Raw genomic sequence first — 25,430 nt, 5'->3', positions numbered from 1 at the left:
TATAAGCTATACTTTCCTTGCATTTTCCAACCAACAGCAAATTATCTGTATGGAAATTAAACAAACAGCAAAGAAATTCAAGTTAAAAAGTGTAAGGCTAATTTTAGTTACGATATTTCGAAGCACCAGGAAGAGATTCACATTTCGCACCTTCTCAATTGGTGGCAATAACAGGCTACATTAGTTTTGTCTTAGTTTGAATTGCGCACTTCGGTTATAGCCTATCCGAAAAGCTCATCTGGTGCAGCGTGACACTTTATTTTGGCTTTGACGTCAGGTGAACGCAACACACCCCACCAGCATCATCACCACTATCATCCTGCTCCAGAGGAGAAGTGAGTGTGCTGAGGTGCACTCCACGCTGCTCGGCCCGCCCGGACACTGCAGTGTAAGGTTAGCGTGCCATCGCTGCGGCTGCTCGCTACCTACACCTCAAGTCCCGCTGCAGACTTCCTGCGTCCGGAAAGAAGAGGGGAGAGAGAGCGCTAAGAGCCATGGCCGAGTCCAACCCGATGTGGGGGTTCCCCCGTCTCCGCCGGGCAGCGGTAAGCTTCGACGGGAGGTGGGAGGCTTTGTATGGGGCGGTGAGGATACTGCAGCAGAGGAGAGACGAGCTGTTCTGAGGACAGTTCAGTACTGCGACACAGAGGCTGGGATGCGCTTCAGTACAGTGCAAACTGCAGCGGATACCTGAAATAGCTCCCGGTTTAGAGAATAGTAGGATTCAGATCGCAGTTCAATGTTAAAAGTCTTTGTGGGGGGGAGGGGGGGGGGACCGGGACAGGCCAATGACAAACGAGATGTGCGCGCCGCGTTTGTGTGCGTGTGTTTGTTTGGACTGCAGAACAGTAAGAGGCAGCACTAGGTTTGGCACTGCAGTCTGTAGCCTTACTGTGGAATGTGTTTCAAGTTTTGCAGCTTTATGTAACTGATTTAGGAATATGTGTCAGATAGCCTCTTCAATGCCCACAGATCTCAAAGAAGCGGAATGTCATGAAGAGCTTCTGACAAGTCTGCACTCATCCATTACCATTTATAATGGCTGCTGTAGGAGTGAAGATCCAGGTTCATGTTGATGACTTGGGACTTTTTAACTCACACAAACGTCAGTAGGCTACTGAAGGTGAAATGTAGCTATGTATAAATGTAACTACTTACTTACTTTTACTTAACTACTGTCCTTTGGATAGTTTTTAAGTTGTGTACTTTACATGAGAATTTCACTTCATGCTTCTTCATACTTATACTGCACACACTTTGAAAGAATATATTTCACTTTTTACTGCACCACATTTATTGAATAACTTAAGTTATGTTTGAAATCCACACTTTAAAATAAAAAAAATATCAGAAAACTAGTAGATAATGATACATTATTGTTGACGTTTCAACTGCATAGCACTATTTAAAGTTATCAAAATCAGATTAAGATTGTTGCATAAGTGCATCAATGATAATAATCCAGAAACATAACGATTCTGAAATGGGCCTTCTAAAAGATGACTCCTGTAGTTTTGGTACTGAACGCCCATATTGACCCTGAAACTTTTGTGCTGAAACTGAGAGCAAGACCATTGTAATAGCATGTTTCTATCTACACTGTATTGTTTAAACATGTGCCACTGTTTACATTATAGCTGCAAATGCAGAAAGCAGTGTAGCATCAACAACACAGTTCCAGTTAACTTGGCAAGAATAATATGGGAAACTATGGCATAAGTGAATGAGGAAGTAACCTCACAGTAGATTGATCACTTGATTAGTTGTCTGCTCAGTTATCATCAATTATCTGTCACACTCTTGTCCTGAGTGGAGGGAATTGGACACAAATGACTGGCTGTTAATTGATTGTACTACATTACGCAATAAGTCTCCCAGTGTGAAGATTTGAAATGAGAAAAATACAGCAAAGTATTTCAGTGATTTTTGAAAATGTGCTTATCAGAGACATGTCTAGATGTCTAGATAAGCACATGAACGGAACAAAAGAAAAGGGGAATTATTCAAACTGTAAGATAGCAAGAGAAGAGATTTTAAGGCTAGTGCTGAATCTGTAACGTCCTTGAAAGATGGTGTTTGAACAGCTCTGTGTTTGTAGAGAGATGGGAAAGTGAGGGAAAAGGAAAGGAAACAGCAGAGGCAGTCCGAGGAGCTGAGTTGTTAACTCAAGATTGACGCTTAGACATGCTGATGCTGTGTTGAGGTTTGCTGGACTGCAAGACTAACAGCATCCAGCTGTCAGCTGTTCTGACTGACACCAGGTAACCTGTTTTTGTCCTACGCTTTACTCTTTACTCTGCACTGTGAATCCATACAACTCAGATTACCACTCTCTCACAAGTCATTTCCCCCAAATGAATTAATGTGAAACTGTGTTCCTTATTTTGAACCCTTCCTATTAAGGGACAAATCGGTCTGATGCTTGATTGATTCCTATTCATTACTCCATATGGGAATAGCTAATAACTTGTAAATAAACATTTTTGAAAATTGTAGATGATGTGCGATACACACAGAAGTATTTTCTTTAATGGTGAGTTGGTTGAATTGACTGTTTTTAGAATTTTTTGAATAAAGCCCTCTTCTCATCTCTCTAAATGATGCACATCTTACTCTTTCAGACCTCATTTCCAGGCAATCTGCATTTGGTCCTGGTGCTCCGCCCCAGCGGCCTATTGAGCACCACCCCGAGTCCATCTTCGAGCACTGACCTGGGCTTCCGCTTCAGCCAGGATGACTTCCTGTTGAAAATGCCGGTGAGAGTGTGTGGAAAACTAATAAGAGAAAATTCTTAATACAAAAAAAATCTCTTCTTGAGTCTACACATGGCCTTCCTCTCCATCTTCTCTCTTCTTATGTCAACAATAACCTTACACTGCCAACTGCATGCAGCCAACATAATAAAACATTGTTTTCCTGAATTGGATCAATTTTAAGTCTTTATTTGCCAAAAAGGTGAAACATATTCTCGTACCTGCCAGGGGGGCTGTTTCAGTAGACGCCCTTGTGTGTCTTTGTTTGTAGGTGGTGATGCTGCGTTCAGTGGGTGAGCTGCTGCGCTACATTGATGAAAACCACCTGACTTCAGATTTCACTGCCAAAGTGGAGTACTGTCAAAGCGACTGGATTGTCCTCCGCACGGTAAGCACCTCTAATGTGTGTCTGACAAAATAAACATCACAAGAAGCAAAACTTAAGACTCAAACAGTGTCAATACTCCAGGTTTATTAAACAGCAGTCGCAATAAACACCTTTTCTGTTCTTGTATTTAAGAGTTTTAAGATTAAACGACGACTGTGCACATGAATCAGAATTGTCAGTGTTTGTTCATGTGTCTGTTTGTTATGTGTGAAATGTTGTGTTTGGGAGCAGGCTATTGAGACCTTTGCAGTGACGGTGAAGGAGATCGCCCAGCTGCTGCAGGGCTTTGGTTCAGAGCTGTCTGAGACTGAGCTTCCAGACGAAGCCAATGCCATCGAGTTCCTGCTACACTCACACACACATCGATACCGACAGATGAAGGTACGTATACTCTCTCCCACTCTCTCTCTTTTTGTTTCTGTGTCTTGCATTTTTTGCATTGAATGTCTATGTCTCTTTATTTTGTTGATATAGCTCTGGTTTAATGTGTTCATCTGTCTATTGTTCTTGTTTGTCTGGTCGTTTCAGGACGATATCAGGAATGTGCTGAAAGAGGGCCGCTTGCTGCTGTCGAATCTAGAAACTGTCAAGGCCTCTAAGAGAGATGTAGAGGAGGAGAGGGAAATAAAAGGAGACATGGACACTGTCCAGAGGTGCTGAAATAAGATGACCCCTGAGAGTATTATTAGAGACAAACCAGAATTACAGGAAAGATTAAGATTATCTTCTGTTTTTATTTAATGTCTGAGTGTCTTTTGTTTTAGGCTCCTGGCGCAGCTCAGAGACATGGAGGAGGCGTTTGATGGCTTCTTTGAGAAACACCACCTGAAGCTGCAGCAGTACCTCCAGCTGCTGCACTATGAACTGAGTTTCCAGCAGGTGAGATGATTGCTAATATAGACGCTAAGTTTGTCATACTACAGGGATGATTGTATGTGATGTGCTTGTGTGTGTGTGTGTGTGTGTGTGTGTGTGTGTGTGTGTGTGTGTGTGTGTGTGTGTGTGTGTGTGTGTGTGTGTGTGTGTGTGTGTGTGTGTGTATGTGTGTGTGTGTGTGTCTGTATGTAGATGGATGAGGTGCTCGAGAGACTCACTGACCAGGAGAAGGAGATCGCCTTTGCTGGAAACACTGTGGTCCAGACAGAGCAGCTGCTGAGAGACCTGGAGACACTGGACACACACGCTCAGGTCACACATCCAAATACACAACATGCACATGATTAGAATTTAAACAGAGTGCAAGAAAATGTATTACTAAAGTAGAAGGAGTTTTAATGCCCTAGTCTTCAATAATTCATAAATAGATTTTTAACCTGTAAAGCCCTGAATCACAACAAAGGTTATCTCACGACACTTCACATGTAGATCAGGTCTAGACTGCACTCTTGCTATACAATTCTAAATTCTGATTATTGGAAAAGGATCCACCATGAGCAAGTCATTGGCATTAGTGGCAAGGAAAAAAAGGCAGAAGCCTCAAGAAGAACTAGACTCATTGGTACCGCAATGCCTGCAACAGCAATTACAGCAGATTATACATACTTCTATTCTTAGTACCAATAATACCAATAAAGTAGAAAGGTGCCTATAGGATGTCCAACTGTCCCGTCTTAGCCAGGACATCCTGTATTTGGAACTAAATTGATTCGTCCCCTGCGGGACACACCTTGTCCCGTACTGGCGTAACTTCTCTGTATCACTAGACGACACTTTACTGATCCTAGATCAGAACATCAGACACAGCCAGTAGCCCATCATGCACTGATCACACAAGTGACACCTGCCGTCCAATCATAGCCCCTCCCCCCTACATCAGATATACATGCAGCATCAAAAGCACTCTAACCTGTGATTTATCTTATTATTTATTTTAAGACTATTAGAGTGGTTCTCAAATCAGGGTCCAAGGACGTTCAGAGGTCAATAAGGGGGTTCAAAAGTGGAATCATTCATTTTCACTTTCATAGCCTAATTTCATTTAATTAACACAATGACAGAATGTGACATTTTTTATAGTCATAGTTTCATTCACTTTCTGTAATAAAATATCTGAAATTATTGTCAGATGGCGGTCTTTGCTCTAATTTATAAGTAAAGGGGTCCTTTTGGGGGAAAATAGGAGCAACATTAAAATAAGCGTCCATACAGTTTTTTTATACTACATTACTACTACTACTAAATTCACATTGCTTACATAAACACTACATTCACACGTCATACCCACACCGCTGTGGCACTGAGCTCCCAACAAAATACTTAGAATAAAGTTGGCAACCCTAAATGTGACCAATACAAACAATAAGACATTTAGAAAAGCAAATAGTCTTGTGCTATTTGGCCCACTAATGGTACTCAACATTAAGATGATTCAAATTAAGTAATATGTAAAACTCACTATATGTAATTTGTGTACCTCCTCTCAAAATCTTTTGGGTTTTACAAAGCCCTCCTGTCTTTGTCTTTTTTGACCAGAAAGTTTTGGATTAGTTGGAAATGAAACCAAACCAAAAAAAACATTTTAAATGATACTCAAATAAAACAAGGTGTAACTTGATGATATCTTACCAAAACCTTGATGTGGCGGTGCTGCTTTGCTCAGTTGGTAGAGCAGGCACCCCCACGTACAAAATAAAAATGTGATTTGTGTTTGTGGACCAGGAGGAGATGGCTCGTGCACAGGTGGTGATCCTGCACGGCCACCAGTTGGCAGCTAACCACCACTATGCCCTGGCGCTCATCGTCCAGCGCTGCAATGAACTGCGGCATCACTGTGATGTCATCACCATTGCCATACGCACCAAGCGGGCCTCACTCAATCGAGCTCGAGACCTGCTGCTCCGCCTTGAGGAGGTAAATGTGCACACACGCAATGACACGCAAACAAACGCAAAATTACTGAAGTTCGTTGCTTTGTTGTTGGAGCATAAGACCCTGAAAACGAAAAACACATGAACCCTGTCACACTTTAGTGAACGTATTCCTTAGAAATTAAATCTTTGCATGGGTGTTCACTTGTATTGTGTCTTTGATTTGTGTGCATGTGTGCAGGCCCTGCGATGGTGTGACGAGGGCGCCTATCTTCTGGCCAGTCAAATGGTGGACAAGTTTCAAACCAGGGAGGGAGCTCAGGAGGCACTGCAGTACCTGAGCTGTCACCAGGAGAGGGCGCCCTCTGCACTGAAAAACAGTCAGGACACTCTGAGCCTGGAGTTTGAAGCTGTACTCAGCCCACAGCTGCAGGTTACACACGCTGCCACTGACACGAACGCTCACAGCACTCACCCACAACTCACTAAAAAAATTAAACGCTCCGTCTTTTGTCTTTAGTCCCAGATCTCCATGGTGACAGAGAAGCTGAACTCGATGCAGTCCATGATAAGAAACAGGGAGCAGTGTCTGAGGAAGTTGGCTGATGTTCAGGTCAGACCGATTCAGCTGGTGGCCCCCAGACCAGAACCGGAACAGACCTTACAGCGCTGCAAGTCACCCCTCTTCTCCCCCAAACATGGTACATCCCCCAACAAAGGCTCTTCTCTCCCATATAACTTGTTTTAAAGAGTTATTTTGAAGACTCTGACAGTAAAAGCAGGAGAAAATACCTTATTTAAGGGAAATATATATATCTAGATCTGCCAGGCAATCTGCCTATCTGTTATAATGTCATCTAATCTTCATTCTTGTAAGCCTAAATCTCACTTTTTTTCTCCCCTGTACTCACTTCTAATGCCATTTGACATTTACTCTTCTGTTGTTTTTTGCCCACAATATGTCTAAGCTGTGTTATCACTGGTTGTATTTGTGTGACTCTCTCCACAGGTGTAGACTTTAACGTCCTGAACTCTAAGTTCTCCTTTGACCTGCTTCCTGGCAAGAGATCTGCGAGGAGGAACAGCAGCCAACCTAAGGGGAGTGTGTTTTTAACCTCACAGTGAAAACACTCTCTACAATGATGAGCATCACAATGGGGCGATCATTTGTTATATTAAAGTGAAATGCTCCTGCAGTCACATGTCGGATTGTCCCTGGGCAGGACACTGAACCACAAATTGCTTTGAATGTGTATACATTTAATTAGTTAAAACTGATTAATGGTTAACATAGCAGTGAATTGGTGAACGTGACATACTGTATAGTGAAAATTGCTTGGAGTAGTCAGAAGACTAGAGAAGCGCTGTACAAGTCAATATTCTATTCACAGATAGCAACAAATACAGCTTTCTTTGAAAATGCTTTTTACAGGCATATAGGTTTTCTACAGTTATAACGGTTTGGAATTACTTGTCAGTGCTTAGACTTTTTCCGACGTTTGTTTACTTATGTAACATTTTAATGGTCATCATCTAAAGTTATTATACTAGTAAATCAATGTCCTTATTGTTTATTAAAATGACCCTTAACCTGTCCAACAAATGTGTCTGAGGCTCAAAGCTGACATATTCGCTTTCTGCTTGTTCTATTAGATCGAGGTGATGCATGATTTCCAAGGCAATCGCAGCTGTTTGTACGGATCCACTACAGAAACAGAATCAGAGACAGAGGACAATCCAGAGCAAGTGACACGGTGAGAAATTAAAAACCTCTACCACGTCATCATTTACCTGAAGCTTCACCTTAGACTCTCCTGCAGCTTTGTCTTATGATGCATTCTGGAGCAAATGAATCAGTGTGCACTGTGTCATTGACATGTTGTCTTTTCATTTTATAGCCATATAATGAAGGAACTGATTGCTACAGAGAGGATCTATGTAGACGAACTACTCGCAGTTCTTCTGGTGAGTCTATTAAAACACTTTTATGACAGTTTACAGCAGGGGGCAGAAGGTTTTACGAGGGAACTAGATACATTTAAGAAAGGTTCCTTGCTAAATTTTAACTCACAATGTTGCCATTTTGTCCCTCTCCTCTCCTCTCCTCTCCTCTCCTCTCCTCTCCTCTCCTCTCCTCCCCTCCCCTCCCCTCCCCTCTCCTCTCCTCTTCTTTCCTCTCCTCTCCTCTCCTCTCCTCTCCTCTCCTCTCCTCTCCTCTCCTCTCCTCTCCTCTCCTCAGGGCTACAGGGCAGAAATGGAGGATCCATCCATGTCTAATCTACTTCCTTCAGCTCTGCGCAGCCAGAAGGACGTTCTGTTTGGCAACATGCCGGAGATTTACCAGTTCCACAGCAGGCATGAAACGCATACACACACACAAACACACTCACACGGAGCTCACAAGCTGTCACACAGTTGTCCTCGTCTCTTGATCTTTTCATGCCAATCCAACTCCTTTTAATTTCCCTCTCGGATTCACCACTCAGGATCTTCCTCCAAGATCTGCAGGGTTGCTTGGAGAGGCCGGAAAGGGTGGGGGCATGTTTCCTGAGGCGGGTAAGGAAACATGAAGGCTTACAAGACAACTTTGTGTTTCAAGATATTCTATGACATATCTAAGTCTAAGGATATGTACAGTATATGTGTGTGTCTATGTGTGTTCATGTGTTTCTGTTATGAGCAGAAAGAGAAGTTCAAGGTGTATGAGCGTTACTGCCAAAACAAGCCTCGCTCTGATCTCCTGTGGAGACAGTGCTCTGATTCGCTGTTTTTCCAGGTAATTGCAGCCCAATCATTTGTAATGATCTCCTTAATGTCCCACACTTTTGGTGTAAAAGTAATTTGGATTGATGCTGATTGGAGGCACAGTCAGTGCAGTCATCTCTCTCTCTGTCTCTGCAGGAGTGCCAGATGAAGCTGGACCACAAGCTGGGTCTGGACTCTTACCTCCTGAAACCCGTCCAACGTCTGACCAAGTACCAGCTGCTACTCAAGGTTTGGCATTTATCATTGATGAAGGCTTCTAGGAACTCTGCGAACACGGTAACATTCTAAGCTAGTTTAGTGACGCCTGAAGCAGCCTAGGACCCTCTAAATAGGAAAACTGTTTTTTTTCCCCCTAAACTGTATAAGACATGGTTGAAGTCTCAGTGACATCATCCATTTCTTTCTGAAGCCTGACGATTGCGATGGCCATATTGGAAATGTTATATTTACTTAACTTTTGATCAATCTAGGAACAGGCAATGAGGTAGAGCTGAGACGGACCTTAAGCCTCCTGGCAAAAACCTTCAACATCCTCCAGCCATCTACTCAGCCATGCCCATAATAAAGCAAATATGTATGCTTTATAAAAATAATGAATCTGTTCAGTTTTTACCAATAAAGAAATGAGCTATAGAGACTGAAACCTTTTTTTGTACCAGGCTGTAAACAGAAATATTTTTGGTCTAAAATTGGCATTTTCAAATGGGCTCTAATGGGGATTCATTGGCTTTGGAAGTAATTCTAAAGTCAGTTTTGGAACTTCCGTTGTTTTGCACCACTGCATTGGCATCAGTTTTTGATACAGAAACGTCACTGCCTAAATGTTTTTACGTCTGCATGTTTACACATGTTCCAGTTCCTCTGTGCTCTGCCTGTCAGCACCTGTGTGCGATCGGACTTAAAGCTGTTCATGCACTCACTGACTTTGTTTCCTCCTCTCTAGATCCTTCCTTGTGTTGTACTTACTCTCTGATGAACGACGCTTTGGACAAAAGCGTCTTCTAAGTGAATTGTAGAATGGTAGAGTAGTAGTGTGTGTCCTAACATGTATCATGTTTGTTGAAAATATTTTTGAACAGGAGGGGCAGACATATCCGACAAAGCAAATAGGACAATCATCTGGAGAATAGTCTGGGTCGCAGGATAGCAAAGTTTATCAGCATGTCATACCTTTGAATTGCTTTAATTAAGGCACTACAAAGATGCTTATCAAAAGAAGCATATTATCTACATTTAATCAAAGGTACAAAGAGAAAAAGTCTAAAGCCATGTCTGCAGCACGTTGAGACTGTAATGTTGTTCACATCTTATTGTAGCATGGAAGCATGCTAACATTGGCACAGCCGACAGTTTTTTATTTTTGCAGGTATTTGATCATAAAATCAAGCCAAAAGTAAAAATTCAAGTAGAAATTCAAGCTGAACATGATGGGCCGAATTCACAGTAAGGGGTTCAAATGTATTAATTTATATCATAGTATTGCTTGAGTAGAAATCACAAGATAATCAAAGTCAGGAGGATTCATCCCTTACAAGAAGTGTCTAAATCAGAAGTCATGTAGTGGAGTTCAATGTAGTGGGGTTTATTGTTCTATTAAGAAAAGTTTTTCGTCTTTCTATGAAAAATAAACATTGAATCCAGATTGGTGAATGAATAAAAAGACGATATCAAAACGAGCTAAGCTATCAACACAGTTACATCATGTAAGGCATGAACACTTATATGCAGAAAAATAAAGAACAGTTAAGTAGAAGGGAAGATCTTTCAAACAGACACAGACTAAAAATAATAAGAATATTCGAGCTGTTGAGCTAGACACATTTTTTTTTGTACACACAGACAATCTTGTAGTCAGACACTAATGCAGACTGGATAAAAAAAAAAACACTGACCTGTGAACTGTGACTACTTCTATCTTCAGGAGCTGTTGAAACACTGCACAGAGGAGAGATTTCGATGTGAACTGCAGGAAGCTGTGAACTCCATGCTGGAGCTGCTGAAGTCTGTCAACGACTCGATGCATCAGATAGCCATCACCGGATATCAGGTACCAACCAGTGAAATCGATGGATTCTTTTCTTTTGTCTTCTCTGAAAAAAGAAAAAAGACAGTTAATGAAATTATATACCAACAAAAAAAATGTCAAGTATAACTTTAAAAAACCCAGCTCTAGCTAACGTGTATAGACTCTAATGCAAATTGTTCAAAGAAGAAATGTAAATAAATATGTCTAATCGTTTCCTATCTTCAATGCTTTTTCTGCTTGAAACAATTAAAGGCATCAAAACAAAACTGTCAAAGACTAATTTGGTTCCAAATAACAACAACACACACATATGAACCAAACACAGACAGAAATCTATTCGTATATATCATACATCTTATTTATATTGCTACTTGATTTAAGGCAAAGCACAATAAGTTTCCTATGCAGATATACATTCTATATGGTGTAGTTTTGCTATAAAATTCAGAATTTCTTAAATATATTTATATAAAGTGATACATTTCTCACTTGTTGGAGCCTTTGAGTTCTGTTACTGTCGTCTCTGTCCGTCTGTCCCAGGGTGACCTCCATCAGCTGGGCCGAGTAGTGATGCAGGGGGGCTTCAGTGTATGGATCAGCCATAAGAGGGCAGCAGTGCGGATGAAGGAGATGGCCCGGTTCAAGCCCATGCAGAGACATCTCTTCCTCTACGACTACGCCCTCCTCTTCTGCAAGCGCAGAGACGAGGACTCTCACGACAGGACGCCTTTTTACAGCTTCAAATCCTGCCTCAGAGTACAGCCTTTATTGGATCCTCCTGGATACATGCTACGCTAACTCTGAATATTGTTGTGCAATCCTTGAAGGAAATGAGTATTGTGGGGATTATGAAATGTAAAAACCTTTTTCTTTCACTGTAGATGAGTGCAGTGGGAATCACAGAGACTGTGAAAGGAGATGTGAAGAAATTTGAAATCTGGTACAGTGGCAGAGAAGTAGTGTACATAGTTCAGGTATTTCATCTTTTTCTTTCAATTTTATATTTCCTGGTTTATTGCAGTGTCAGTTTTGTCACCGTCATCGTTTGCTTCATGGTTTTTAATGTGACTCCTTTTTGAATTTGTGTGTGTGCGCTTGTCAATCCAGGCCCCCACAGTGGAGGTCAAAGTTGCCTGGCTGACAGAGATTCGAAAAATTCTCACCAACCAGCAGAAACTACGTCAAGGTTTCTCTTTCTGCTTTATTACTTCCCTGCCTTGGGATACTGCCACATATATATATATATATATATATATATACACACACACACACACACACACACACACACACACACACATATATATATATATATATATATATAGTGGTTTAAATGTACTGCCTATGAAGGTCTTGGGTTGAAGACAAGTACTTTAGTGGATGATCTGACATTGCAGTATTTAAGACATGTTACTGTCTCCCTCCTTTCTTCACCTTTTCTCAGATGAGACTCCTTCTCTTCCACTCTCAGACAACCCTATCTCTGACAGGTAATTCTCTCTGCATGACCCCCCCCTATCATCCTGTTTGTCAGCGCTTGACCTCTTTGTATGTGGTGCAGTGAATGTGTCCGCTAACTTTCAATCCAGTCTAAATTCAAAAATGTATTTAAAAAATGGCACATTAGGATGAGAGCTGAATAATGAATATGCTTGAGTAGTGTGTTTTGGGGATGAATTGGCATATTTGTCATCACCCCTGAGATCTTTAATTCATTTGAGTGTCTGTGGTGCTGAAATTCAAACTGCTGAATTCAGCACCATGGAGAGAGCGATCCAGTCCCTGATTAGATGGTTTGAGAACCAGCTGACCATGAGTGAGACCTGCCTGCTAAGAGATTTAGCTGCTTGAACAGTTCATGTTACCTTCAAGAGTTCAGCAGGTGTGCTTGAAATTCACGTCATTCATTTTGTGATAAAGCTATTTTATTGGGTGACTCAATGAATTGGATGAACATGTTTGATGATTCTTAAGATTTTACTATCAAAGTGTAATTCAATTAAAAGTTATTGCAATAATATTAGATATTTTCCAAGATCTTAAATATTTTTCGTGATACATTGTAGTGTATAAAAGTATTGGTTTCCAGGATAGTGTCAATATTTGAGCCTAGAATTGGAATTTTGGGGGTTATTGTGCTGTTTTTGTTGAGATACCTCTGTTTTGTTTACTGATAGCATGCTGGCATGTTATCATTTCAATTACAGACTGGGTCTTCTGGTCTTCACGATACAAACTTGTTGTTAACTCAGGAGGCAGATGCATGGTTTCATTTTGGTGAAATATTTGAAGCCCATGTTGCCTTAAGCTTGGTAATGTGATACATGTTACATTTTAACACATATAGTAAAAAGATTAAAACCAACAATCCGTTGACCCTAACAAGTGCTGCTTGTGGAGTCCAACTTTTAGACCAGCGTTTGTCCGCAGCATTAACCTTTATTCTTGCCAGAAAAAACACTGACAAGACAGTGAGTCACACTGTTTGTTATATTGGCATGTTCGCTCTTCACCATGAACATGAGCACTGCAGTGTTATTTTGGTGTTTCTCACACAGTGCTCTGTAGCTGTAGATACCAAGGAATTCATCTCTTTGAAAATGAACTAATGTAAAGTTGTTTTAGATTTGAAGAGATTGTAATCTTCATCATAAAACAAAAGGCTTGGGCCCTGAGGGCAACAAACAGCACAGAGCTATAGACTAACAGGTTGCTTGTTTGGGTCTTTTCATTAGATGTGTTTACAATAAAAATACATCAGTCTTAGCATTTATATAGATCAATTTATCATATCATAAAGTTCATTGTTTTGAGAATAGAATAATCAGATATGCTGTATGAGGTTTTTTTTACTCTTAAAAACAGATGGAGGATGAGATTGCTGTGAATGTTTGTCACTTTTTAAATTATTTTTCTACATTTGTGTGAGTCACATAGCATTTGTAAATAATAATGTAGTAGATAGGCTTGCTAAAAGATATTAAGTGAATTTAAAATATTTACCTCCCATTGTCTGTATTTTTTTTATTTATTCTTGGGACAATGCAACATTTTCTCCCCATCTAACATTTAAAACGGGGTAAACCACACTTTGTATTATTTGCAAATGCTGTTTTCTCAAGGCCTGATTTGATGGCAGGATGATTTTTTTCTCCCAAAAATGTTTCCATGTATTTCAGCAATCTCTGATAAAATTGATACTTGTGTTATAAACTCCAACAACCGTTGAACTCAGACGCTGAAATATATGTGATTGTGATATTACTGGAATGCTGTTTTATTTTACAGAATGTGGATGAGTTTTGTGACACGGTGGATGTTGTTGTTGTTTTTTTGTTTTTGTTTGTTGTGGTTGTGCCTTGTTCCCATGGTGATGGGTTAAGTGCATCAGAGATATGTGTGTCATGGGGCGGAGCATCGGTGGGAGGCTGCTCAGCGTGTCTCCCTGTTCCTCACAGCTCCTCAGCAACAACCCACTCCTACAAACACAGAGGGGAGGAGTCAGTACACACTAGCCCCGCCCACTCGGACCCTGTGGTTCACTCACCTCGACGCAGTGAGTCACTGATTTGTCTTAAGGATAATTATTTCCCACATTTTTGTAGCATCACATTTTTAAGGAAATCTTTTTTATTTCCTCTTCTTAACACTTTAATTTCATTGGCTTGTTTTGATCAATTGGCCTAAAAATGTAAAGGTTTATTTTAATGGGATAATTAACACAATATAAAGGAATAGTACTTTATCTTGAAGGCTTGAATGAACTGTGAAATACTTCTTCTTTCCGACAGTGGAAACATATATAGGGAAAGGAGATTGCAGTAAAGAGTGAAAGATATGGTTCATAGTTGTCTCAGCAGTCTTGTCGCCCGCAGCTTGGCCTGTTCCTGCACACTCAGTGGCAATCTGTGATGGCCTGGAGGACTGGGGTGCAACAGACCTCTCCAACATATCCGACTCAGATGAAGAGGATCAACCTTCACCTCTTGTGAGATTTTCTAACTGTCATGACAAAGCTAGATCTGTTAAAGATATTGTAATGTCCCTTCTGAATGTGTAAACACTGAGCCTAACATGAAGGTACGGCCTTTCATTTCCTTCTTCCTTGTCTGTTTTTGTTTCTGCTTGAACGGAAAAATATAAAAATGAACTGTTCACCTGAGTCTACTTGTCTTGTCTTTTCTACCGATCTACAGGTGGCGGGCAGGTACAGGGTCATGGTGGAGAGCAGCATGGCCAGCACCGATGACATCATCTTCAACTCTGGTGATGTCATCCAGCTGCTTCATGAGGAAGTGTCGGGAATGTGGTAAAATAGACAACTTGTTTCAGAAATTTTAATACCAGACCACTATAAATGAAAATTTTAATTTGTTTTGTGTGTGCGTGTGTTTTGTGTGTGTGTGTTTTGTGTGTGTGTGTGTGTGTGTTATCACAGGATGGTGAGGAATGTAAGTCGTGGTGAAGAAGGGCGTGTTCTACCTGAGGACTTGCACCGGATTCTGGGAGAGACCTGCTGAGAGCCAATTGGATAGATAAAGCCTGTGTGATTCCTCCTGTTAAGATTGCTTACAGGGCTCACTGTTTCTTTATAGACCTGTTTAAACAAACACACACACACACACACACACACACACACTAACAACCACACAGACAATCACTCCATCAACTTCAGAAGTCAAATGGCATTTGACTTTGCTGAGACTTTCATCCGACCATCATATTGAAGCACATCCATCATATATTTTTGTCCTCAATGGACTGTGACTCTTTCACCTCAGAAAGCTGTACACTACAGAGCGGACCTCAGATAAGAATGTAACAATACAAAGCACACATGTGGGACCTCACAACAACCAAAGCCTAATTTTACGTTTTCTGTCATTTCATGCTTACTTAAAGGGAATATGGTTGATTATGGCAAAACGCATTGAACAGGGGACATCATCCAAACATAAAAATGACTTGTTTATCACTCTTATCATTTCTACTTTCTTATAAAAAAATCACAGGACTTGTGTCTATGCTTTCTAACATATCATCACTGTACATGTGCCAAACAGCTCTACATGTAATAAGCTTTACATGTTTGATCAACCAGCTACATCTTTAGAGGGTGTGCATGTGATGTTGCAGGGAACCAAAATTGGTTCCTTTATCTTTTAGTGGCAAAAACAAAAACTCAGAAACTGTCAGGTGGTGATAATGATGGAATGAAGCGAGCCAAGGAAGGCATTCTAAAACCATTACCTGCATACTATTATGTGAAATTTAAAAAAAAAAAAGAATTTATAAGTCCCAATGCAATGTATGTTCAGTGCTATATTACAAAAGCCAGGACGTCCTTCTTGATCTGGACACATTTTGCACTATACATGCCAGTTTGCTTTTTTAAATGATGAGGTAGTAAAATTGTGTTCAGTAAAACCAACAGCAAACATTATTTCAACAATATTGAAATGTTGCTCTAAGGACCAACATAGATGTACAAGCAAGGATTTCAGAGATTGCAAATGACAAATCTTTTTTTCCATTTATGCATATTGTGTGCAAAGTTTGTACTTTGTAGTATACTAAGGGACGTGTAATACGCACACTTGCTATTGCGTGAGTGAAGATATTACAGGTCTCGTCATTCCTTACAGCCTCTGCACTTTGTTTTGTCACTTTGGGTGTGGTGGTTAAAGATGTATACATGAAAATATCAATGTGAACCCTCTATAGATCTTTTCATGTGATGATTTCATTTTTTCATTATATCATTGCAGGAAAAGCACAGAAGTACTTATGAATGTGGCTGCAATCTAGTTGGCCTTTTTGTTTGTCTTGTGACAAAGCGAATTTGAGCAGGGCCATCAGAAACATTTATAGTCCCTTTTGTGTTTTTCCTGCAATAACAATTGAACATGTTTCCTGTGAAATAAAGTGTGTTGATGCAGCGCTCCTGGTCAAGGGTGAACTCTATGGGACAGACACTGCAGAATTCACACAGTACAAACAACACATGACTTCTACATTTGCGGTAACTGCAGGTGGTTGTCACGACTCAGCGTTTGTTCAGATATATCTCAGTGGGTTCTTTTGCCTATTTGTTGTTTTTGCTGATTGCAATATGCGCTTATTTTTGTTGACATAATTGTTTATTTTATTGGTGGTAATTCTAAAACTCTTCCATCACACAGCTGTTATGACCACTGTTAACACTGAGATCAAACAAGCTTTACATTTCTGTTTGTTTGCTTCTCTGCATGGACAAATCACTGCATATTTCTATTGCATTGTCTTCCTGTACCGCTGCTTTTCTGCTGTATAACACCAACAGGGAAACTTTGCCCAGTGTTTGGTTGTAACTGTAAATAGAGTAGTGTAGCGCCAAAGTATTACAGTTACAGTGTTGATTCCTGAAATGTTTATTTTAAATTCAGAATACTCGATTAATGAGGAAAGACATTCATGGAAACTTTTAATTCATTCTAAACTGCCTGGTTTTTAAAACTGCCCAGACTGGTTTTCGTTGACTGTTGAGGCATCTTTGAAACAAAGAGCAAGAAGTGGTTATGTCACACTGCCACTTTACCGCCATGATTACTGAGGTTTATCTCTTTGGAGCAGACGGTGTAAAGTTACCAAAAGCTTGAGAAGGCAGCTGCAGTTAACTGTGAAAATGTACATTTGAATTTTACACTAAACAATAGTTGATTAAATGGTAAAACTAGTTTGGACAGTTAGAAATTTACACACTGCTATCAAGTGATGGAATAGATCCCTATAGTATTAGCTGTATCTTTGTATGCTATAAATCAACAGTGGTGAGACATAAGCTAAGATTAACTCTGGATATCCACAGATAATATTTCCCTACTTCATACAATGGAAACATTATTCACTTGATAGTGAGTGTACCTCTGTCCAAATAAGGTCCATCCAGTACAACTCTTAAAGAACAAAGATGAATTAATGTACATTGTATTTGTATTCCACCCTACACTGTCTAAACTGTTACATAACAAAAGTAATCATTAGATGTGTTCAGTCAGGCTACAATCTGTATTTTCCACAGTACCTTAAACTGGTGTTTGCTACTTTGCTCATTTTGCACTTTTTTTATATTTTGAACCATTGTGAAAGCTTGTATAATAATGCATAAAGTACATGATTATTTTCTAAATATAAGCACAGTATTATTCAATTTGACTCAACCTGACTGGTGTGATCTTTTCTCTTCAAAATTCAGTTTGATTTGTTTTTCATTCGCTTCAGGATCTAGTGTTGTCATACTGGAAATCAGTCTTGGTCTCAAGACCACTCTTTTAAGGGCTTGGTCTCATCTTGGAATCTAAAGCATTTTTTACTCTGTCTTGTCTCGGTCTCAGACTCGGTAGACTGCGGATTTTAAATCAAGACCACCCCTGATCGGCTATTTTTCCATTGTCATTATTGTGATTAGAAGAAAAACTCCCCTTTCTAAAAGGAAGAATATATTCAATTCATTCATAATTAGATTTTTTTTCCACCAGTTACAGCAGCAAGTGAGTGACATTCCTGATGCACCCAAGATGAGAATTTTTTCATAGTTATTTATGGTCTTGGTCTTAATTCAGTCTCGATCCCTCAATGTCTTGGTCTTGTCTCGGTCTCGGAGCACTCTGGTCTCGTGCATGTCTTGGGCTTGGTTAGTGTGGTCTTGACTAGAATACTATAAGGATCTTAATAAACCCAAGATGCACAAAGTACCAGGCTTTCAGCATGCTCGATATCGAGGCAGATCTTCATTATTCCTTCATTTGATAATCAAAATTGATTACATGTCACATTTCATGAAGACTTCTACCCAATCGCTCCTGATTTCCCCGTTGCTGTTTAAAGCCTTACTCTGTAATTAGAAAAAGTATAGCATTTTGTATAAGTTTGAATATAAAAGCACTCTAATTTTACAGTGAGGAGAAACCTTTAACCCTTAAAAAAGTTTTAATTTAGAACATTTTGTAGGAAAGCTTGAAAAACTCTTTAGATTTTAAAGCTCCCATAGAGCACAAGTACAGTACTGTAGCTACCACCACTATGTGATATTGTCTGTAACTACAAAATACAATTTTGTTGAGGTGTTAAAAACACACATTACAGGGACTAAAATAGTCTCCTCGTGTTGTGTAATCCACAGTTACAAGGTGTTAAAGATGACTTGATTATATTGTCGATTCTACATTAACTAAAAACCATTAACATGAGTTGGTTATATGAGGTGCACTGAGAACACCTGTGGGTTTTCTCTGTCATTATCTGTGAATTAACTTTATTCTTTTGGTGAGGACCATTTTTATTGGAGAAGTCCATTTTATTAGACCACAAATTATTATGCTCGAAAATATGCTTTCAAACCATATTTCTACTCAAAATTACATTATTTTAATTTTAAGACAAAAGAGAAGCTACACAGTGTAAGCTAAGTTTCAATAAAGAAACAAATACTCAGATAGAAAGTTACACTTTATTGAATGCTGAAAATTAAAATGAGGGTTATCACCCCTGATTTAGTTCAGACAAACATCCTCAGGCTAAAGACAAATTGTGAAACTGAAGCTTTTGGCTGACAGCTGTTTTATCTTTGTAGTGGACTCTGACTCTCTTTGTTAATTGTTAATACGAATCCCTGTTATGCCACTTATCCACGTGTAGTACCGTGACACTCGAGTGTAGATGCCGTACTTCCCATCCATTGCACACTCTTCCCCCCAGCTGACGATGCCCGTCAGGAACCAAGTGCCTTTGTATTTGGTAGCATGCGGCCCCCCACTGTCCCCCTGGCATGCATCCTTCTTTTCACTTTGGTAACCAGCGCAGAACATCAAGCGGGTGACGTGGTCGCGGCTGCTCTGTTTACAGACTGTGCGCTCCACATAGGGAACCTCTAGCTTCCGAAGCTTGGTGGCCTCAATGCCCAGGAACTGTATCCTTCCCCAGCCACTCACCAGAGAGGTGTGGGAATCCCTCAGTAAGTTCTCTGTGAAGTCTTTGGGGCCCAGGCAGATGGGACGTCGATGGCTGGACAGCTCAACAGGAGTAGCAAGCTTCAGCAGTGCGATATCATGGTTATAAGGAGACAGCTCGAACCTGTAGTGGCGATGGATATGCCGCTGTGCCACCAAATGGTCTCGCTCTGGACCCTCATCTTTGCTCACATCATGTTCTCCTAGAAGCAAAGATGGATGGATACACAATGTGTTGCATTTAAAATTGAAATGTCTAGATTTTTCACAGATTTAATCTCATCACTGCTATCGATATAGCTTCTTTGTTTCTCTTTCATTCTACTATTTCATCATAAGCCCTAAAATAAATATTAAGTAAAAATTCTGTTGACTTGTTTTGTTTTTCGACATGCATGCTGTTGTGGCAGGCAGGGAGCCTCTTCAATGGTGCATTCACGCACACTCACATTTCTAAACTTCATTATTAATAAATGTTTGCACAATATTTTTCATCTTGGTATGGTTAAACAACACAAGCTGATCAATGGTACGCTTTGGGGAGCTCAAAAAAACGAACAAGAGAGAGAAATAGATGAGAGATTTAGAGGACATTTGTTTTACATACCCACTCTAACAAAGAAGTGTCGTTTAGCGATATCAGCTTGTACCAGACAATGAGCAGCAGTGATGACCCACAGTTCACTGAGCAGAGATCCTCCACAGAAAGGCTGTGCTCTACCAAGGGAAGGTGACTGAGACATCAGTGTCACCTGTAAACACAAACACTTGCGTAAGCACAAAGTGGGAAAAAAAGGAACCTTTTGCTGGATGTTTGTTTTATGGTTTTCTGCACATGCTGCCTCATCGTCACAGGAAGTAACGTCATTCACCTTACTCACACATCAGCCATTTCCCTCTGATATAGCCTGGTTTATACAGGGTCACAAACCTCCTCTGGTGCTTGATTCATGTTATATTTCGACCAAAGCACAGCACAGATGTTTCATTTAGACCACAGGGGAATGTTTGAAAATGTGGGAAAGGGGGATAATATGTCCTCTTTAAGTGTATGATAGGAAAGTCCTAATTTGCTAACATTAATGTAAGCGAGGAAGTGGTTAAATGCTACAATTAGCTGTTGTCCGATGAAAGCTAATAGTTTATCTAATATGTTGTTTTGAAAAGTTAAGTTAAATTTAGCATTCAGCCACTTCTTAGCAACAGCACAAAGTGACTTCTAGCTAGAAAGTGGCTGAATGCTAACATTAGCCTTTGTCTGAAAATGGGTAATTGGTTTATATTTGTTGTTTGAACTAAAATATGATTATATGAATATGGCTTAATGTCCCTCAAGGTTTTCACGGTTTATTGTATTTTAGTTGCTGGTCAGTTTGAATAATTAATGATTCATTCTGGCATTTAGACCACTTACAACCTAGAACTCAACCAGTCTGACATTATAGCGGCATCTCACATTAGAAGGCTTGTTCATGTTAAAAGTAATGCCCAAATTTTAAAAACCCCATTTTTGGGGGTTAACTGAAATTGTGAGGGTCAATGAAAGTAATAGTACAAACAACACATCTGTAAACAGCATTTTCACCATTTCTCATTGAACAAAAGAAGAATATCTTCAACTCATCACATTCTCTGCACTGCATTACCTGCCATGGTATCTCTCCAGGTCGAGCTTCGTCTCCTCCCACAATCCTCTGGTCGTTGTTCTCCTCTGCTGTGATGCTGGGGAGTGTAGGAAAGAAAGCCCAGGAAGGCAGCTGCTTTTCAGCGACAGTGCTCCCTTCTGTTCCATTCACAACAACCTCTCCTGGATTCACAGAGGAGGCTGACCTCACTGAGCGTTTAAATACTTCAGTGATGTTGGATGGGTGTGAATCATTCAAAAGCAAGTCATAGTAATCATACATATGGTCTATAAAGTCGCTCAAGTCCTCATCGAGCAAGGTGTCGCTGTTGTTGTGTCTCTCTGTGCTGTTCGTTTGGTGAGATGACCGTGGCGTTAGGGCGGACCTGGGGACAAATGGGGAGGACGAGTCCGTACGACCACAGCTGAATGGTTCTGAGAGGGATTAAAGGCAAAACAAAGAGGGAGATGTTCATGTTTTGCCTCTAAGACATCATGCAGATTTTCGCACACATGGAATGGTTTTCTTATAGCCTTATCACAAGATATGGAAACAACAAAAAGTGATGTGATTTGATCTCATATTTAGAATTAAAGAATGGCTATTTGAATCCTCTTATTTTAGTATTTACTGCATCGTAAGCTGAATCGTGAGCAAACCATAAACTTTTTACATTTTGACAATTGAAAAAATATAGATTTGAAAAAGAAGAAAGATATTGTGTTGATAGATTTATCAGTATGGGCCTTATGGGTCATACGTTGGTATGTTTAGGCTGAGGGTTCGAAGCAGGTCTGTTCATTTTGTTTTTTAAACCCACGTTTTAGAATTTTTATTTTTACTACATTGAATGAAGTAAAAAAAATCTATTTAGATTCAATTTTCAATTTGTATTGAATTGATTTGTACAAAATCGTCCCTGAATCATAGCTCTAGAGAATTGGATCAAATCGAATCAAATCGACGTGTAAAGGAGAGATTCAAACTCCTTGTGTGTTGATTGATAATTTTCACTGTGCTGCTGTAGTTCGACTTTAACCTTAAATTGTTCTGTTTTTGAAATACAAAAAAAGAAAATAGATAAGTCTTTTAAAATCTCAAGTTTTTTATCAAACATGTGTGTTGAAAGATATGGATATATAGGTCCTGAAATATATTAGTAGTTTTCAAATTGGTCCACAGCATGTTTACATTAAATTTGTTCATCATTTGATTCTACCTGTTGGTGTACAGCTCCTCTTGTCATCCCCGAGCATGTAACCAGCTGCACACTGACACACAGGTCGCTCCTCCTGCATCACACAGAAATGAGCACAATCACCGTTGTTCACCTCACATTGTTTGGTCACCTCTGTAAACAAGTGGGAGAGCCAAATCAATCACTTAGAAATCTTTGCACTCAAACAAACTGAATTGAAATAATAACTAAACAGGTGGTCAAGATCAATGTTTGTATTATTTTTTTCCATCCAGCTTCACACACACTCACCTATCTCACAGTTCTTGCCACTGAAGTTTGGTTTGCACCAGCAAGTATATGCACCGATTCCATCCTCACACTCGGCTCCATTTTGGCATGGGGGTGGCTTACAGTGGTCACCATCTACACACAAGTATGTAAAATACATAACCAGGTTTACATGATCCTCTGTTTTACATTCAAAGCAGTTGTGTGTATTTCTTCCCCATTTTTCTCACCAATGTAGGCATTCCAGAACTCCATCTGAGAGAAACATGATGTGAAGAGAAACCTCAGATATCTGCCAGTAAACACTCTAATACTGCAAGAATGAATTATGTGTGCAACTTACAGTTTTCTCATCATTCTCGAACACCTCCCTGGCCTCCTCCATTGTGCACATTTCCTCCTTACACTCCCGCTCCAGGTTATCTTTGGATAACACTTCTTCAAGATGGCCGCTGTTGTACCTGCGCGTGCGAATCAGCACAGCATTGGCCACCTGCTGTGACAAAAACACAGCTCCTAAAAAAAAACAACAGAAGACAAACACATTACTGAAAAAGCTCTGAAACAGTGCTCCAGCAGCTGCACTGAATCTGTTCTGTAAACTGTTTTAGGGATTTTGAAATTTGAGCAAATTCAGCCCAAACTCAGACAAAATCCAACACACAGCTGGAGCCTAATGAAGATAGAACGTAAGTGAACACAAGGTTTAAATCTACTGATTTTAACTTGGACTTAAACTTTAATCCAAATACATTTTTAGACATATTAACAGGAATCACTACAACTAAATCAATCGTCATGTCTAGCTTGAGTAGCATCACATCTGCTGTATTGTAAAGTCTTCCTTTATACTCCTCAGTTGAGTGTCAAACACCAGCCTTTTCTAGACCTAAAATGATGATGTAAACGTGTATAGTTTCTTTTTTCAATGAGGAATTCAGTGACAGTCATTAGAATAGCATGCTGCTTTTGGATCCCATGGGCAATACGTTACCCACAAACATCTATTATAAGTCATTACAACTTCATATTCAGATCAAACATCATTTTCAAACTTTTTAACTGCAGATGAGTGTTTTAATATTCTTATACAGGTTTTTCGAGTGTTCTCGCTTTAAGACTTGGGGTCACAGATCAGGCCTCTTAAAATGATTTGTTGTTCAGCAGACTGATCCCGAGCGTCTTCTTCCTATATTTTCAAGGTTCTGACATCTGGCTTGCTTCCTGAACTCCGTCCTACCCCTGTGTCGTTTACCTGTGTTTTCCTGGGAAGATTTAGCAGGATGTCCATTCACCTCCAGCAGTAAACCAGCAATGAAAACCAGTAAACAAATTCCAGCCATCTTGTCGTTGTCAGCGGTCAGTCTGCTTGAACTCCTGTTCTAGAGAGACAAATCCACCACTCCAAAGTACAGCAACAGACTGTTTACCCACCTGGGAGGCAGAGTATGTGTATGTGTGTTTGTTCAGAATTGTGTGTTTGTTCAAGAGAGAAAGAGACAGAGTGAGTAAAAAGTGTGAGAAAGATTTTTAAAATGCGTTTCAGAGAAATCAGAGCGACGCACAGACTGACAAAGTTTGAAATGAAGATGATTTTATTCAGTCGTGTGGGACTGAAATTGAGCAAAAGCAAATATTGACAGTTGATGAGTAAGGGCCATTCTGGATATTATTTTGTGTGTGTGTGTGTGTGTGTGTGTGTGTGTGTGTGTGTGTGTGTGTGTGTGTGTGTGTGTGTGTGTGTGTGTGTGTGTGTGCCGACGTGACCAGCTGTTAATCGTGTTGTTTGCCATCATGAGTCTTGTTATCTAAGCAGCTTTTTCATCATAGCTTGCATGACAGTTTGAAACTCATCAGCACGTACACACAGAACCGCACACGCAAACACACACACACACTTTCAAACTAATATATTCGAGAGAATCAATATTCACCTTAAACATTACACTTTGCAGCTTTAAAGAAGCCCAAGATTCTTAACTTTATATTTAAAAAAAGCTGAAATACCTCATCAGAATAGTCATGCAACAAACACACACACACACAAACTAATGTGTCCAGATCTCCATTTGATTGAACAAGTGCTGCTGTAAATCCGGCTAAATCAGCTTAAAGCCATTTAGATGCATCAGAAGAGACTGAGGCATAATTAAAATGCCTCAGCTGGTGCTGCAGTTTACACAGTCATGTGTAGGACACCCAAACTCTGAGCTAGATCTCAAGTATTGAAGGCTGTTGGATTACTCTGTGAGTTACACAGGGTGTGGCTGCTAACAAATCACCGTGACTGACAGCCAGCTCAGCTGGCCTTGAGCCAGCAGCGCCTTGGCAACAACGGCCTTGTGATGACTTATTGGCTGAGGATGATTTAAATAGGTTGATGCAGGCGGGGTTGCGGCTCTCTTTTTAGTGCAACTTTTGCCGGCCATTCTGCTCAACCACCTCTGCAAACTTGATATTCTACTGCCTAAATGTTTATATGTTGTTGTAACTGTTACAATCCCAGTTGATTAGTGTCCAAAGCTCAGTTCTGCTCAGCATTGGAGGAGGAGGGCAATAGTGTAAATGCACAGAGAAAGGCAGAGGAGACTACAAGGGTGCTGTTTAAGTGCA

General features: G+C 40.1%; 2 protein-coding genes across 3 annotated transcripts; one reads left to right on the top strand and one right to left on the bottom strand.

Moving 5' to 3' along the window:
- The first annotated feature begins 237 nt into the window (after positions 1-237).
- On the top strand, positions 238-17,931 carry LOC110001544 (proto-oncogene DBL). Of its 2 annotated transcripts, none has more exons than XM_065963225.1 (26): positions 238-545; positions 2,622-2,756; positions 3,025-3,141; positions 3,373-3,522; positions 3,670-3,794; positions 3,906-4,020; positions 4,210-4,329; positions 5,800-5,991; positions 6,190-6,381; positions 6,469-6,649; positions 6,958-7,046; positions 7,602-7,702; positions 7,847-7,913; positions 8,188-8,303; positions 8,435-8,504; positions 8,632-8,724; positions 8,850-8,942; positions 10,636-10,761; positions 11,281-11,496; positions 11,622-11,714; positions 11,848-11,926; positions 12,182-12,227; positions 14,196-14,293; positions 14,613-14,725; positions 14,934-15,046; positions 15,176-17,931. In XM_065963225.1, exons 1-26 carry the CDS (start codon positions 495-497, stop codon positions 15,255-15,257), a joined length of 2,973 nt encoding a protein of 990 aa, XP_065819297.1. In that variant the 5' UTR covers positions 238-494; the 3' UTR covers positions 15,258-17,931. The 2 variants fall into 2 exon arrangements, with proteins under 2 accessions (XP_065819297.1, XP_020512707.2); XM_020657051.2 differs by having other exon boundaries at positions 240-545; positions 14,121-14,293.
- A 1,280-nt stretch (positions 17,932-19,211) lies between these two features.
- On the bottom strand, positions 19,212-24,399 carry f9b (coagulation factor IXb). The gene is made up of 8 exons (XM_020657057.3): positions 24,073-24,399; positions 23,161-23,333; positions 23,048-23,072; positions 22,839-22,952; positions 22,569-22,700; positions 21,371-21,783; positions 20,332-20,476; positions 19,212-19,927 (listed from the first exon to the last, which is right to left on the bottom strand). The coding sequence occupies exons 1-8, from the start codon at positions 24,158-24,160 to the stop codon at positions 19,368-19,370; spliced, it is 1,650 nt and encodes a 549-aa protein (XP_020512713.2). The 5' UTR covers positions 24,161-24,399; the 3' UTR covers positions 19,212-19,367.
- Positions 24,400-25,430: the final 1,031 nt, after the last annotated feature.

Source organism: Labrus bergylta, chromosome 14, assembly GCF_963930695.1.
Source record: "Labrus bergylta chromosome 14, fLabBer1.1, whole genome shotgun sequence".
In the NCBI taxonomy this organism is placed as follows: domain Eukaryota; kingdom Metazoa; phylum Chordata; class Actinopteri; order Labriformes; family Labridae; genus Labrus; species Labrus bergylta.
Note: the sequence above shows the minus strand (reverse complement) of the source record. Positions and strands in the feature narration are given on the sequence as shown.